Consider the following 16,306-nt stretch of genomic DNA (forward strand, 5'->3'; position numbering starts at 1 on the left):
TTTCAACTCTTCGGCACTCTTCTGGTTGGTACCTTTCCAAGTCCATGGGTCCGCATGGTCGGCTCCGTTTCTAGCGTATCGCTGGGCAGGTGTTCACCTTCGCGCAGTATGGATCACCCCTGCTCTTGGTTGATCTCACATTGCATTCTCGAGCCCGTTCTCGAGCCCTGGACTGCGCTCTATCGCTGCTTTGGGCTTGCGGACAGCTTTTAGTGTCTTGTCAACCACGCGCCATGTTCTTCGCTTGACTCCACGTTGATTAACTGTAGCACGCATATAGGATCAGGCGATATCCCGTCGAACGCTTTCCCTCTCTCACAATCTTCTCCTTCAATCTCCCCCTTTCCCGCTCCTTCACCCATCCTTATCCATCTCGTTCATCGACCGTCAATATGGCGGCCGTTGTCCCAGCACAGGGATCGCCTCTGGAGAAGAACACTGACATCAGCGAGCTTGAGCGTGCCGACACCCACCTTACATCTGAATCTGACAAGGCCAACAATGCTGCCATTGACGCATTCACGCCGGAGGAGCAGAAGAAGATCATCCACCGCATTGACAGGCGGCTGGTGCTCACCTTGGGCTTCATGTACTGTGTGTCCCTAATGGATCGAACCAATACCGGTATCGCCGTCATTGCCGGCATGGCTGTCGATCTCGTTCTTATCGGAGATCGGTACTCCATTATTGTCCTCCTCTTCTTCATTACCTACGTCTTGCTACAACCTCCAGCGACGGTCGTCCTCCGCAAACTTGGTCCTCGCAAATTTCTGCCGACCATCACCGTACTGTGGGGTAGGCCTCACCTGTGATCCCCGTCGTCAGAGCTTCTCCGCTAACTGAGAGAAAGGTGTTACCATGATGTGCGGCGGCTTCATCAAGACATGGACCGACATGATCGCCATTCGACTGATTCTGGGTGTTTTCGAGGCAGGCTTTTTCCCGGGCTGTGCTTACCTGCTCTCTTGCTGGTACCCTCGCTACGACTTGCAGAAGCGAAACGCGGTCTTCTACCTGATCGGATCGATGGCATCTGCATTCGCTGGCATCCTCGCTTATGGCTTCTCCCAACTGAAAAACAAGGGATCTGGACCAAGGTGGTGGGGACAGCACTACGGCCCTACAGAGGCAAACCCGGATCTCGAACCAGGCATTCTTCCTGGCATTGCCGGTTGGCGATGGATCTTCATCCTCCAAGGCGTCCTCACTATCGTTGTCGGTCTTGGTGGCTATATCTTCATTGTGGACTTTCCGGAAAAGGCTACCCAGACGTTCGGACTGAAGTTTTTGAACCAGAAGGAGGTTGACTTTGTGGTTGCCCGCATTGAGAAAGACCGACACGACGCCATTCCGGAGGAGTTCAACATCTGGAAGTACCTCAAGGGCGGCCTTGATCTGAAAGTCTGGGGTTTTGCGTCCTTGTTCGGTCTGACAACCACCAACACCTACGCAATTGCCTATTTCCTGCCTCAGATTCTCAACGAGGGCATGGGTTTCGGTGTGGCGGCTTCTCAGTGTCTCATTGCACCGCCCTACGTGCTGGCCGCCATCCTCATGTACGGCGTTGCAGTCTTGGGAGATAGATGGCACCTCCGATCTCCCTTTGTCCTGATGAACGGAGTCCTACTCCTGATCGGTAGGTTCTCTGGGAGCGATACTGTCTTGCTTCAATACTGACACTTTCATAGGGCTTCCTCTTCTCGGCTACCTGGACAACGTTGGTGTCCGCTACTTCGGCGTCTTCGTCGCCGTTTCCGCCTGTAACGCGAATGTGCCCGCGGTCTTGACGTGGCAGGCCAACAACATCCGAGGCCAGTGGAAGAGAGCGCTCTGCTCAGCAACCCTGGTCGGTTTCGGAGGTATTGGAGGCATCATCGGAGGCACGGTCTTCCGCTCCCAAGACGCACCGGGCTACCATCCAGGTATCCTCACCTGCATGCTGTCTAGTGCTCTGATCATCCTCATCACCTTGGCCATGGATTTCAAGTTCTGGCGTGCAAACAAGCGGGCTAGGGCTGGCGGCAAGCCCATCGAGGGTCTCGAGGGATTTTATTACACCTATTAGCTGTGACGAGCTGAGAAGGAGGGCAAACCGTGGGCAAGGTTATCGCCAGGGTTATTTTCCAGACTGTCGAGGAGAGACCCTTATAGAAAGTCCACATACTCGTATAGAGGCAATATCCATTGCACGTGAAGCATCAGCTCTCGGCCTCTCAACACACACAGGACTTGGTTTCACGCCCCGCCCGGGTTTGCCTGTTCCACGCCTCTGTTTCTCGCCATTGTTAATCTGAAGGGTTCTTTGGATGCATGACACGATGCTATTCCGCTAGTCGTCCGCATGGTCACCACCCCCCAAGGATGCCACGTTCGGATCCGGATCTGTTTTGCGGCCGGACTGAGATTGCTGTGCACTATCTCATCACAACGTCGCATATTCCATTGACCAATCGGTAATGTCAGCTTTTATACAATCCCCACAGTGGCTGGAAGCGGCGTACGACCGACAGATGCATGTCCCTGGGACAGACTTTGAAGCTACGGAATACTTTCTCACCACCTGCGATCTTTCTTCGTCTTGCTCGCACAGCCACCGGGCCGGATCAGAACGCAATCTCCTAGCCTCTTACCCCGCGAACAGACACGATCCTTCGTCCACCGGGGCAGCTTCGTTGTCCCAGCCTACTGAGTAGAGCTGGAGAAGCCCCGCCATTTGGATCCTTTCGAACTCCCCACCCTGGGGGCTCACGAATATATCACCGAGGGACATCGGATCGGCGCCGGCGGCAGCCGTTCAGTCCAGTTTCTCTGTGGAACCAGTCCCCAGACGACTGCATCAGTTGTCAAGACTATACACTTGGCGGGGTGCCTGCAGGCTTTGATTGCATCATAACGGGAATCACGATGCTCGCCCAGAAACCATCGGCTCCGCCATCACATCCAGTATGGCTTCTCGAAAACCTACGATCGGAGCGGGTGTGGTCGACGGTGTTTGCGAGACAAGATGCCTCGGCTGTGACACAGTGAGTCCAGCGCTGAGTGGCTGAGGACACGCGCGCTGGAGTCCTCGTACGTGGGAGTTCTCCTGCCACTAACCAGTCGGCGATACTGCTCGCTACCCGCCGAAGGACCATAGGCCTGACAGGAGAGTGTGCTGGGCCGATGCCAGGGCCATGCATGACTGTTTGGGGCAAATATTACGAGCCCCTTCAACCAACTACTATTTACAGCCCGCTACCGGGTATTTGCCACTACAGAGACTGCGAGCTGTCTCGGTCAAGGTCAACAAGGCAGCGGCTCGCTTGGGTTGCAATCCCTGCAACCCCGTCGTCTGGTGCATGCTTAGGGCGATCCCCAGCCTGAGACGCCAGCCACATTCAGAAGTGAATGTGAAAGTCCGTTCCTGTCGAAACCTCCGACACCACTGTCCCGTGTTACCAAACACTATGTACGTCGACTGATGGCACTCGGCCGCTTGCCTGCCCGGATGGTGACAGGGATAGTGTGTCATCCAACAGGTCTAGGCCGATCCGGCGCGAGATCCGCTGAGTCGCTCGCTCGAGCCTTGCACAGGGATCTTCATTGGGGAAGACCCCGGCTCAGGTAACGAGGGCCACAGTCTACAGAGTCTCAACATTCAAGGCCTCGGTCAAGGAGACGCATGTGTCGCGTCAGGTCTCGTGAGATCGAAGGAAGAACACGGGGAGGAAACGGGGAGAGCGCAGTCTCATCTCATTGCGCGTTACCAGTGGATCTCCACCCCCCAGATGGGCATGCTGATTATACTCTTGAGTAATGGTACGACCTTATCTTTGACAGATCAATTAGAGGTCTCAGAAAGACGCTGCCTTTTCCAGGTGACAGGGCTGTCTAGTTACTGGAAATCAGGTACTGTGTAGCTTCCTACGCGATATCTTGCCGTACATAGCATTTACCTTCGTTACCTTACCCTTCCCTCCGTCCGGGCTCTTCGGCGGTGGTCAGCATATCTGTACAATGCCACTTGGAGAAACGGCTTTCAGCTTCCCACCCTCAGGAACCCGATTGTGCTGTCGATTGCCGTGCCGGGTGCCAGCCATTCTTGATGCGCCATCAGTGTCGAAGCACGTACCGATTGTCGTCAGCTTCAGGAATTTGAAAACCACGGGTTAACACGCGACTACAGCGTTCACGTCGGATTTCTCAGCATACGTCCTGGTAACAACAATGTGAGTGTAACGTTGCCTCCGGAAGTAGGCCTGAAATGTGAAAACTGGAGCATGCGCTCAGGCGTACTTCAGCTATCGCCTCCAACATGTCCGCACCGTACTTCCAATGCTTTGGAGAGTAGCTTGGATCTTCTCATCCCTCACAGGGGGTGTGGTGTGTCTCTCACTGCCGCATGGCACAGCGCCCCTAGCTAGGCTGGTAAACGCTGTTTGAACACCGTCCTGATGACACGAGTCCGCCCGCGACCGAAGCTATCCTAGCCTCAATCTCAATTCCCCGAGGACGGCTCGGCAACCACACACATTCAGACACACATTCAGACACACATTCAGACACACTGCAGAACTGTACAGATCGCAGCTCACTCTTGCAGTCTGGAACGCGCCGAGGGTGAAGTTCATTGAAAAGGAAGGAATAACGCGCGGGCCCACTCCCCTGGGCAAAAACACCGGAATATACCGCGGTAGACGGTGGAAGAACATGCAGGTAGACTTGTATCCTTCGACCCAACTTTCTGAGTGCAGCCCTTATATCTCTCCATCCTGTTGTAGCAAGGAGTGAGGTCAAGCGCAGGACAAACAAAAGGCATATTGAGTCTCTACCTGGTACAAGCCGCCTGTTGGACTCGCCGAATCGAGGCTAGTGCGCCAAGACAGTCATTTGAACAGCTGTGTGTCATTTGACTTTCCCATCGCTTCAACTGCGACAGGTTCGAACTCTCCCTTCTGCGCATCTTATCATCTACGGCTTGTGATTCGAGACGTCAGCCGACCTCATAAACTCAAAAAGGATCCTGGGGCCGCAGAGCTTGGTATTCGCCGTCTTTACGAGGCTGAGAAATCTTCCCATGATGTGGTTTGTCCATCACGAAGACTTGCCGACGCCTCCTCGTATCCAGCATTCCAGCCCCATCTGGACCACGAGCCTACAAACCCAACCATCACCAAGATCTATGAGAGAATCCAGAGTGCAAGACCCGGTTCTCCTGGGGACATGCTTCTAATAGGTGGTCTCGGACGGGTCCTGGTTAGGGTATGACTCGTGCTGGATCAGGACTCTCACTTTTGACTCGAGCTCAACCACCCAGAAATCATGTATTTTGTGATTCAGCCGTGAACACGAAGTGTCGGCCCTGCGCCCGGGGCCAGCAACCTTTACGCGAGACTGGAGCCAATCACATACCCTCTCCTTTCCGAATACTGCGTCTAGGTCGTTGCTTGTCTTGATATCTTTTCCAGCTTTACGGTTTCTCATGCACCTCAGGCAATTAGCGAGACTTGGTAGTGGGCACAAATGCGCTCAGCGTCAACTTGCGCGTAGCCTGATATACTTCGCTTGAGCCTGTGATGCCTCTTCCTCTCTTTTAGGCTTTCCTTTTCTCCTCTCGGTTCTAATCCCCCTCCACCCATTTGTCCAAAATGGACATGAACTGAACCTACCATCGATATGGTAAGCAACATTTCTAATAGGACTAATTGACACTTCAACTGAGGCAAGGCATGACAGGGAAGCCAGGAACAAGGCTGGCGGAATGGTGGAAGTAATGAGGAAAGGTAGAACATTCACCAGCGCCCGCAGAGGGGTGGAAGGCTGAGATTCTCAAGCTACCCTCTTGCTTCGCACAGGCCCCATGGACAGAGAAGGGGAACAGATGAGTCGACCGAGTACAGCCCCCACTACTACGCTCAACCACTAGAGCCTGCGCGAGTCCGGCAAAGCTATGGCAGGATACCGCGGAGACCAACTGCTGGAGGACGCCAGCAAGGGTCGCCATACGAGCCTCTGTCCGCCCACGATACAGGTTATATGCTGCCTTCTTTTAACGACCTGGCACCGCCGCCACTTAATGTAGGTGCTCCTTCCCATCATCTGCCTGACTGGCGAAGCTGACCATAACAGTATGATGCTACAGCCCACTCTCGTGCATCATCCGATCATTATGCTCCCAGTGTTGCAGCTTCCACTAACAATGTGGTGAGTATTCCTTGTTGTGGCTGGAGTGCTGCGGCAAGCCATTAAAGATCTACAGTCATTCAATGACGGCCTGTCCGCACACAATGCTCCTGACACTCCTTTGAAACCGACCTCAAACCATTACGAGGTCCAAGATGCGGCCAACGACAATCCTTATATTTATGACGCCGATACCTTTCTCAACCGGGCCGCCAGCAAATTGCGCATCAAGTCCGCCTTTCACTGGGTCGATCCGAAATTCTTTCACGAGCGGGCGTGGTTTGGCTGGGGTATTCCGCATTCTTATCAACTTCCGGGACATTACTACAAACCGGTAAGTGGCAAACCGATCGACGTTTGGAAGCACCGCGATGTATTTCGACGGAAGCACGCCGGCTTGAATGACGACCGCTATCTTGACCCGCTTGATGGAAGAGTAGAGAAATTATTTGTCCAAACTATCAGTGAGCTCTACGACACTGACAACGACACCACTTGGCGGAGAACGTATATCGAAAACGTCAGCCCGTGGATAATCCGCCTGGCCTATTGGCCATATTCTCATATGCCTGATCCAAACCGACCATACTCGTTGGATTATGCAGTTCACAGAACGTCCCCCTCCGGCATTCGCGCGTGGAAGCAAGAACAATGGGTTCATGTTGGTGTACGGTGGCTCCCTGCCTGCTTCGGCCTGCTCCTCCTCATGAGCTACCCAACCGATATAGAGGGTCAGGTCCGCAACCACGGCAATTACGATCCTGTGCCTTACCGATACTGGTCTTATCCAGTTACGGCGCGCAATTTCCGTGAGAATCTGGGCGAGAAGCTGAATTCCCATTTCATAAGCTCAACCAAGGACTTCAGACTGTCTGATCGATGCCTCAGACCTCGACTGCTCTGTTTTTTGGATGCGCAAACAGACGACAATCCCAGAGGACTCGTTGATCCGCAGACGTGGATGGACGCCCACGGCGGCGGTGTCGAGCCAACCTACATCTTTGTCTCTTACACTGCTGAGAAACAATTTGAACGGCGGTGTCGTGACGCGAGGAGGGACATTCAAGGAACTGGATCCTCTAGCTGTGCCTGTGATGCATGCCGCTACGCCGCCGCCGATGCAGAGGCACTGCACGCGATAGCCTATCAGGCAGCCCGCAACGCCGGGGTCGCGGCATATTGGACAGACCAATGCTGCATGTCCACTGACAAGGACGAACTGCAGGATGACGTGTACCGAATCAGCGATGTGACCCGCGGAGCTGCGAAGATCGTCGTGGTCGTAGGCCGTTCGGGGCGGAACCATCTTCCCCACGGAGTCACCACGCTTGACCTTCTCAAAGAATGGGGCACCAGGATGTGGACATGGCCAGAAGTTCTGCTCGGCCCGGTAGGAGAAAGGATCCAGGTCTACACACGCGGAGGCGATATAAATGCGCCGCTTGAGATCTCGAAGATGGAGTTCCCCGCGCAAGTGTGGGACGACGGTGAAGTCGCGAGGCAGCTGATCGACAATTACGAGGGTACTCTGACGTTGAGTCGGCTCGAGCTCGTCATCATGGCGCTTGAATGTCTCAAAACCCGCGTCGAGAAGGGAACGACCAAGTATCTCGACGGCGACCTCTCGTACGCCCTGATGGGATTGCTGAGACAGCGGCCCAAAGTTGACCCTACCGACTCTGCTTTTCAAGCGTTCGCACGGCTTTCCCTCGCGAACGACAGCGATCAGCTGCTGGAGCGAATGATATGCCTCCTTCCTGTTGAGGAGCTCAACGACACTCGGCTCGATGCTACCTCCCACCGGGACTTGAATGGCCCTCAAGACAACCGTCAGAGACACTACTGGGCCAACATGAACGACTACTGGGGCGCCAAACTGTGGGACATTGAGCCCACGTGCCAAGTCGCGGGGATCGGCCACGATGACACTGTCATACTAGACGGCGCCCACGCCGCGACCATCCACTGGGATCGATTCCGCCGCGTCGCCATTACGACCCGTGAAACCTGGTCCCGGACCCTGGCTCGGTACTTCGTGCGAGGCACGCCGGCGTGGTTCTTCACCGGCGTGTTGACTCTCTCGCTCGCGGCTGGCAGTTCCTCCACAACGGGCATTGGAGCGTTGCTCCTCGTCGTTGCACTTCTCACCGTCCTCCTCTCGCCAATGCTCATCCTGCATATCTACGGCGGGAAAGTCTGGAACACGCAGCCGTGGCTCTTCGGCTTCGAAGGACACATGTCCCTGCGGAAGATCGAGATGAAGATCTTTGGGTTCCCCTCGGAACGTCTTTCGTGGGCCCCCTACGCGAGTAACATGTCCCACCACCGAGTTAATACCGAATTTCTGGCCGACGAGTGCGAAGGGACGGATCCACTGCTTGCGAACGAAAGCGAGCCCGAGGTGATGGTTTCGCGATCAGGAGCCAAGCTGAGGCTGTTCACACTCGTTGATACAAATACTATGTATGACCTGCTCGTCCAGCTTCGTCATGCATGAGACTAATCAGTCAAAATCAGGACAGTAACCACCTTCCGCGCAACCCGGCCCCCTACGATCGCCCTCCTCTGCGGCTCCGAGGGCGGCATGCAACGCGCCGTGCTGTGCTCGTACGACTGGACGAATCAATGTCTCTGGCGAGAGACGGTGCTGCGCATGGAGACCGTGGTGCTGGAGAAGATGTCCCGCATCGGCAGGGTGCGATTCGGATTGCGGCGACGCGACATGGACGTAGGGAGGAGTCATTTGCGGCCGCCTTGACCATGTCCTTTGACTGAAGATCGGATCTCGAGTATCATGATGTTGGAGCTTCATCGTCTTGGAACTTCCGCCCCAGACTTACGGTCTAATCGTCGTCCTGGGTATGGACGGACGTGTTGAGGGACTTGTGCCAGTTGAAGATCCGAGCTGTGTATCAGTCCCTGCCTATGCCTACCTCGCATTTAGCAACTGTCTCTGTTCAGTCTCGGTCTGTCTCAGCGATGTATTGCACTAGGTCGTTCACGGCGGCAGTTTCCCGAGTTGCAAAACGACGGTCGGGACTTTTGATTGGTGGCCGTCCCCCGCCCCACCATCCAATCCACGTGACCATCCAGTCAGCCATGCTGAGATGCTCAGACAATTCTGTCTTCAGCGGCACCTCAATGATTCTAATTCTCAATTCTTGATCTCGACCAAAGTCTTGGCTTAAAGCGTTGAATGTGGTGTTATGCCCTCGTCTTGGGTAGTCCCTCCCTTGCACGGCCCGCCAGGGACTAACTAGGAACCGGCTTATCACCCCCGTGATACAGGTACCTGGCTGATAAGTAATATATTCGGTTACAGTATTATACACCCCGCAAATTGGTTCTTCCTGCTGACGGCATTAGACTTCAACCATTGTAATTTCGAGCTGTTCCAGGATGCCCATCTTGCCGCACCGACCACATGTCACAACCACTGCTGCCTCTCGCTCCACGCACCGTGACCCAGAGCAGTGAGGAAGTCTCCAGGCGCAAGCAGCCAAAAAGTCGCAATGGCTGTGTCACCTGCAAGGCCAGACGCATGAAATGCGATGAGTCGAAGCCAACATGTCAGCAATGCAGCCGCCGTGGGGTCCCCTGCGGTGGCTATCCGAAGTATCTCAGGTGGAAGTCAGTCGGTCCGAGCAAAGATAATGGCCTACCTCGACTGCCAAAGGTCCACATACTACCAGCTGAGGACCAACTCGGCCTTGAACCCCTGGAGAGCGGTACTTCGACTTCGCATTACGTCTGTTCAGCACCATCACACGAGCGATCCGAACGGGGGTCTAGAAAAATTGTCAGGTCTTCTCCTGATGACACTGCAGATACGCAGCGGTCATTCAACGAGACTACTGTTGTCGAGCGGAGAGAATCGATCCCAGATGGCGATGGCGATGGCGATGGTCACAATATCGGCGGCGAATGCAGAGTCCCATTTCCAAAAGCTCAACAGCCACTGAGTTTGCCACCTCTGATTGAGGCCGGTCGTCTTCTCTCGACACTAGGGACGGACAGGAGTCCATACCAATCGTCACCATTCAGCATTTCCGCACTGCAGGGCAATAGCGAAAGCCTAGGGTTCGACGACAGCGACTGGAATATGTATGGGCTTGAAGATCTGTTTCGAGGCACCGAAGTAGCATGGGAGCCAGGCACTGGTCTCATGGCTCTGGAGCAGCACGAGCCCGAGCTCGGCAACGAGACAGCTCTTATATCGCTCGTGGCGCCGTCCGAAGGCGTTGTGTCCACCCAGGAGACACAGGCTGGGTCTGTGACCCGAGAAACGATCCAGCAGTTGTTTGAAAACCGAACATGCGGTATTCTCTCTATAAAAGAAGACCAGACCAGGAACCCATGGCGGACTTTGGTCTGGCCACTCGCTACCCACTGTCCTGCACTCTACCATGCACTTGCCGCAATGGCTTGTCTACACATGTGCAAGCTCCAGCCCCAGTTCCGGCTCCCAGGATTACAGCATTTTGAGCACAGCATGAGATCGTTGAGTGGCGACGGCAACATGCAGGTGGAGACAATTGTCGCCACAAGGTTGGCGCTGGCGCTCGCCGCATCCTGGGATCGTGAGAAGTCGTCAACCGTCATCGACCATACCAATGCCGCGAGAATATTGATTCGGCAAGCCAGCTACAAGGAGCGGATATCAGAGCTGCGACCCACCGAACTGAGTCGTTTGAGCTTCTTTGCCAACACTTGCCTATATATGGATGTCATCGCGCGTCTGACATGCACCGATCCCCAAAGCTCTCACGATAGCGAGTTCATGGCAGCTTGCAGTATGCTAAGCAGCTCCATCCCAAGCAAACAACAGCTTGACCCACTCATGGGCTGCGCAATCACACTATTCCCGCTGATCGGCCGCTTAGCAGAACTTGTTGGACGCGTTCGAAAGCGGACCGAGAGGCGCAATTCTCCAGCCATCGTATCCAAAGCCATCGAGTTGAGAATGGCGATAGAGGGATGGGTCCCACTGATAACCTCGCAGGGGCCGGTGGGACTCAACACCAGTCTCGCGGATTCGATCCAGACGGCTGAAGCGTACCGATGGGCGTCCCTTCTTCTTCTGCGACAAGCTGTACCTGAGCTTCCGTGGGCACATTCGCTCTGGGAGCTGGCATCGAAAAGCCTAGTCTTTCTCGCTACAATTCCACTTTCGTCCCGCACCACAATCGTGCAGACTTTCCCTCTGATGTTAGCTGGATGCGAGGCTACCGAGGACGATGATCGAGACTGGGTGCGCGAGCGCTGGAGTCTCATGTCCAAATGCATGATTACTGGGATTGTCGACCGGTGCAAAGAGATCACTAGCGAGGTCTGGCGTCGGCGGGATGAGTATGAAATACGCCATGGACTGCGTTCGAGGTCCCACTACAATTCACCCTCAATAGGAGAACGCAGTCCTCTCAAGGCTGGCCAGACGCCCGACACCAGTGCCCTGGAGCCTGGCCTACAGGAAACAAAATGTGCTGGCTCGGATGCATCACCGTGCGCGGAACACCTGGATTTCCCGGACAGTGCCGCCTTCAAGAAGGGCATAGACCCAGTGACGAGAGCAGGACACTTGCACTACACCGTGAAAGGCCAACTGCACTGCTTCGGGGTCATGAGTGATTGGGATTGGCATGGTAAGCTTCCTCTCGACTCTTCGCGACGAGGCGATCTAGGCACATTTGCTTATGCTAATTGCGTACCCTAGTGTTTCTGGGCTGAACGGATCACTTGTTCTTTGGGCCGCTCTTGGGGCCAGATAATCTGTACCACCACCACATCGTCGACAGCGTCCGCACAATGCCGGGTCTTGTACGTTCTGGGTCTGAGGGAAGCAAGCTGATACCACTCTGGGACGGCTTGCTTGATCGGGCTTCTTTTAGATACCCAAGTTCAAGGACCCAGCTTCGGGTTTGCCCAGAAGGCAAAACCAGTGCTGCGCTGGAAACAAGCCACTTGCCTCGTCAATGACACCTTGTTCGTCATCGACGGGGCCAGTAAATCTGAGCCCAACGTCGCCGCAACGAATTGCAACCTGGCCCTACTGCCTGACGGAAGTGTGTGGACATGAAAGTCGCGGATTGGTGAGGCCGCTTTGGATGCGCTTCGGCCAATGACCTTGTTTCCGCTACCGCACCGTATCTAACATTTGCCTGAACAGGAAGCAAAGTCCGATGCTGTCATCACAATCTTATTGGCGTCCGAAGATCCCCATAAATGCAGTGTTGACTTATCTCACCCTGTGCTGGGCTGTCGATTTGACATTGATCGGGCATTGTGGCAGTTGATAACTTTGTAGTGCCTACCGGAGATTTCTCACAAATCGTGCCTCAATGGGTAAACATTTACTTGTCCACAGTGGCATTGACGGAATACTCAACATCACCAACAACCATGCACTAACACACACACACGCTGAATGCAACTGCGAGAGAGCTTCAACGCCGATCAATTGGATCGCTTCCGAGTAGCCTACAGCCAACACGCCCCGCTTGTCATGACACAAGTATGACCCCCTAGTTCGCGCCATGCATGTGGCACCGTCCAATTCTCCGAACTCCCTCGCTGAGTCAAACAGAACGCAACAACCTCAAGCCTGGACAATCTCTTTGTTGGTACAGCAGAGCCACTCCTCCTGCTGTTTCAGGAAGTCCTTGATCTTCGCCACATCCGTTGGGTTGCCGGCACGATGGTGCTCTCGGAGCGTGTCTAGCATGATTTGCAGGCGTGCCTGCAGTACTTCAACCCTGTACTCTGTCCATTGAAAGTACAGCTCTGAAAGATTGGAGATGGGTCGAATGCTGGTCAGGACGGACGAGTCTGGAACAAGTGCATCACGGGGCCGGAACGATGTGATCATGGTGATGCGTTCAGCCCCTCCAACGGCGGCCAGTGCCTGGTGGGTGATGTGCCTGCCCTGAAGGACCACAGCAGAGCCCTTTTATCGAACAAAATCAGTAAGTTACCTACGTCCAAATCAAGGCGGGGGAAGCCTACCATTTGTGGTCCACGGACTTTGATAATCTCGCCAGAACCCGTCTTGACGGCTGTCTCGCCTCCAATCATCTGGGAAGCATCACTCATCATGACTACGCACACAAAAGGGTAGCTGTCAACGTGCCACTTGGTCACGGGAATGTCATCGTTGGGTTGGTTCACCAACTCGTCGTGGTTCTTGAATGGCTCTTGGACCGAAACATTGATGTTGCCGATATCAATGTCGATCATGGGTACCAGGTCGATTCCGGCGATTTCCGAGACGATGGCGAGCGTCTTGGGGTTCGTCCAGGCATCGTACATGAAGGGAGCATATCTTCACAGAACAGAAGTCAGCTCAGGACCACTGCAGCCCCGTCTCTGTAGAGCCCACATGGCGCAAGGCAGGGAAAAAGAGGGCATCTAAAAAACCGACTTTGGACAATGTCCCCTCAGCTGACACCCAGCAAACTCGGTGCTGTGCATGCAGTCGTCCCACACTTCATTTGTGAAGATCTCGCCCCTCATGATGTTGATGGCTTCCTCGGTAAACAGCGGGAACGGCTCGGAGATGGCTACTGGCGAGATCCCCACATCCCCCGGCAGCCCGATGTCCTTCAACGTCAACACTCTGGGAGCTTCGCGGTACGCCAGGTGGGTGTCAGGCTGGAAAGATCGGCATGAGCGTGTGCTGGCGCTGCTGCTCAGCTTCTCCTTGATGATGGGCTTGATGTCGAACTTGTGGACTGCCGGTCTTGAGTCGACTTCTGCCATTGTCGAGTATCACAAGTGCTGTCGACGCGTCGGTCGAGAGCGCGTTCCGTGTTTGTGTGTTGTCGACACCGAAGTTCAGGTGAGGGAGAAATCGTCTCTAGGATATAATGATTTTGCTAGGTCATCATAGCCACCCAGATTGTACCGATAAGCATGTGATAGCTAGCTACATGAATTATCTGTCGTTTTGCCGGTTCGGATATCGGACCGCCATCTGTTCTAGTGGTATTGCATGAACAAGAAAACTATTCCGGCTCACCACGGTCGGCGACGAGTCCAGGCGGGCCTACCGTGTCTACGCTGGCGAGTATCCTCAGTCCAGGCCATGGAGGACACAAGACCAAACAGGAAATCGAGTCCAACTCTGCTTCGACCATCCGATTGGGCAGTCTCGCAGTCCAGCAAGGCTCCAGGGGGCCTGGCATCGGAACCTCGGACTTGAGCGCCAATGGCTCCTACTTGTATGTGGTGGACAGAGAAACGTGGACAGTGGAACGGTGGACTTGACTGCCATTTCCTTCAAGGCCCATGACATATCATGGGGGGAAGCCACTGATTGCATCAGGGAATTGATTGAGTCGCAATATATAGACCTCTCCGGCAGTTTACTAGTAGTCCTGATGGCCAACAGGCGGGAGACGTCGTGGACATCGTGCGGCAAGCAACAATGGGACTGACAATGTTTGACCCCCCGACACCAATTGATCCGTCCTATCAACCATCCGCATCTATTGTGCGCATCCCAGCGAGCTCTCCGATCGAGGACATCCTTGCGATCATCGAAAGAGATGGAGGTGTGATCCTGACCGATTTCGCGACGCCGGAGGACCTTGCGGCCATCGACCGTGACGTGGAGGCTCACCGCACGCAAACCCGCTCGACAGATAAAGGCGCGCTGAAACTCATCCCGAAGGAAACGCTCGCGGTGCCGGGTCTGGTGGGCAAGTCGCCGACCATTGCGCGGATCTGCTGCGAATCGCCAGTCCTGGAACAACTGCGCACGTCGATTCTCGAAGAGAAGTTCAGCGTCATCCGCGAGGACATCGTCGAGGACCACACGATCGACCCGCTGCTCAGCATCAGCATCACGTTTTATATCGGACCCGGCGCGCCCCGGCAGAGACTGCACCGAGACGACAACGTGCATGGAATCAGGCACGGCGGGGTCTTTGACTTGAAAAGGGCCAGCCAGTTTGGCTGTCTGATCGCCGGGTCCAAGACGACGCGGCAGAATGGCGCCACCATGTTCATCCCGGGTTCGCATCGATGGGATGACACGCGCGCGCCGAGGCCCGATGAAGTCTGCTTTGCAGGTGAGTCTTTTTCTGCCCAGTGTCCAGTGTCCGCCTAGTCCGTCAGTGTTTTTATATGTATCGGCGCCGGGGCGTTGGACCCCAAGCACACGGTCCACGTGTGCGTGCGTATGTCAAGATCGCCTCGAACAGCTCGCTGACCTCAAATCGCAGAGATGGACCCGGGCTCCGCGCTCATCTTTCTCGCCTCCTGCTATCACGGCGGCGGCGACAACTCGACGCACGACGAGGTCCGCCGAGTGCACGGCCTGTTCTTCGCGCGGGGCAATCTACGCACCGAGGAAAACCAGTTCCTCGCCGTGCCCAGAAGTGTAGCCCTCGGGATGAGTGAGAAGATGCTCTCCCTGCTAGGGTACAAGAAACCGACCAGCATCCTCGGCGTGGTTGACAATGACGACCCGGCGGTAGATTTGCGTGGGGTGCTGGACAGGGCCAACGCGTAGGTATGTACAGTAGCGAGCGAGGCACTACGTACATACGTAAGTACATAGAATTGCGAGTGTGTTCCTGGACTGGTACGCACCCGTAATTATACAGTTAGTACAAGCTGCTCTGTCGAGGTCGAGGTCGAGGTCGTCACGTCATCTGGATGTGATTGGGAGAGTCGGCGTCTTGTCTTCGACTTCTTCGACCACGGCTTGATTCGGGACATCGAAGACCTCCCTAGGTACGTAGTACTGTATGCACCTACTGTAGTCTGCTGGTTGATTGCCAATGGCAATGCCATGGAAGCGTCTGCTTGTCAGTGTTGGCGGCAATGATTGCTCGCGCGCTGGTCTTCCTCTTTCTCTGGTGTTGGTGTGGTCGACTGCTGCTGGCGCCATCCACTATCGCCGACACCACAGACAGACTGAGTAATTAGCTGCACGATGGATTGGTCTTGTGGTTTAAATCGTCATCAGAAAACTGGGTCAATGTTCTTCTTGAAACACTGGCTTGCTACCGGCGTCGATGAGATGTGAGTCTGTAGATCAATTTGCATGCTATAGTAGATACTCTACAGTTTGCAGCAGCTACGGTGTCGAAGTGTCAGAGTCAATGTCAGTTCAAGGTCAGTCAGTGTCAGTTCAAGGTCA

General features: G+C 54.8%; 5 protein-coding genes across 5 annotated transcripts; 4 read left to right on the forward strand and 1 right to left on the reverse strand.

Annotated features, from left to right (window-relative positions):
• Positions 1-392: 392 nt before the first annotated feature.
• On the forward strand, positions 393-2,065 carry G647_04075 (uncharacterized protein; the record flags this gene model as incomplete). Its single annotated transcript, XM_008728420.1, has 3 exons — positions 393-795; positions 851-1,636; positions 1,689-2,065. 3 exons carry the CDS (start codon positions 393-395, stop codon positions 2,063-2,065), a joined length of 1,566 nt encoding a protein of 521 aa, XP_008726642.1.
• Positions 2,066-6,015: 3,950 nt separating this feature from the next.
• Positions 6,016-8,659, forward strand: G647_04076 (uncharacterized protein; the record flags this gene model as incomplete). Its single annotated transcript, XM_008728421.1, has 3 exons — positions 6,016-6,057; positions 6,109-6,183; positions 6,239-8,659. 3 exons carry the CDS (start codon positions 6,016-6,018, stop codon positions 8,657-8,659), a joined length of 2,538 nt encoding a protein of 845 aa, XP_008726643.1.
• A 927-nt stretch (positions 8,660-9,586) lies between these two features.
• On the forward strand, positions 9,587-11,875 carry G647_04077 (uncharacterized protein; the record flags this gene model as incomplete). Its single annotated transcript, XM_008728422.1, has 1 exon — positions 9,587-11,875. The coding sequence occupies one exon, from the start codon at positions 9,587-9,589 to the stop codon at positions 11,873-11,875; it is 2,289 nt and encodes a 762-aa protein (XP_008726644.1).
• Positions 11,876-12,757: 882 nt separating this feature from the next.
• On the reverse strand, positions 12,758-13,917 carry G647_04078 (uncharacterized protein; the record flags this gene model as incomplete). Its single annotated transcript, XM_008728423.1, has 3 exons — positions 12,758-13,105; positions 13,165-13,480; positions 13,580-13,917. The coding sequence occupies 3 exons, from the start codon at positions 13,915-13,917 to the stop codon at positions 12,758-12,760; spliced, it is 1,002 nt and encodes a 333-aa protein (XP_008726645.1).
• A 667-nt stretch (positions 13,918-14,584) lies between these two features.
• G647_04079 (uncharacterized protein) lies at positions 14,585-15,673 on the forward strand (the record flags this gene model as incomplete). Its single annotated transcript, XM_008728424.1, has 2 exons — positions 14,585-15,230; positions 15,384-15,673. 2 exons carry the CDS (start codon positions 14,585-14,587, stop codon positions 15,671-15,673), a joined length of 936 nt encoding a protein of 311 aa, XP_008726646.1.
• Positions 15,674-16,306: the final 633 nt, after the last annotated feature.

This window comes from Cladophialophora carrionii (genome assembly GCF_000365165.1).
Source record: "Cladophialophora carrionii CBS 160.54 unplaced genomic scaffold supercont1.3, whole genome shotgun sequence".
In the NCBI taxonomy this organism is placed as follows: Eukaryota; Fungi; Ascomycota; class Eurotiomycetes; order Chaetothyriales; family Herpotrichiellaceae; genus Cladophialophora; species Cladophialophora carrionii.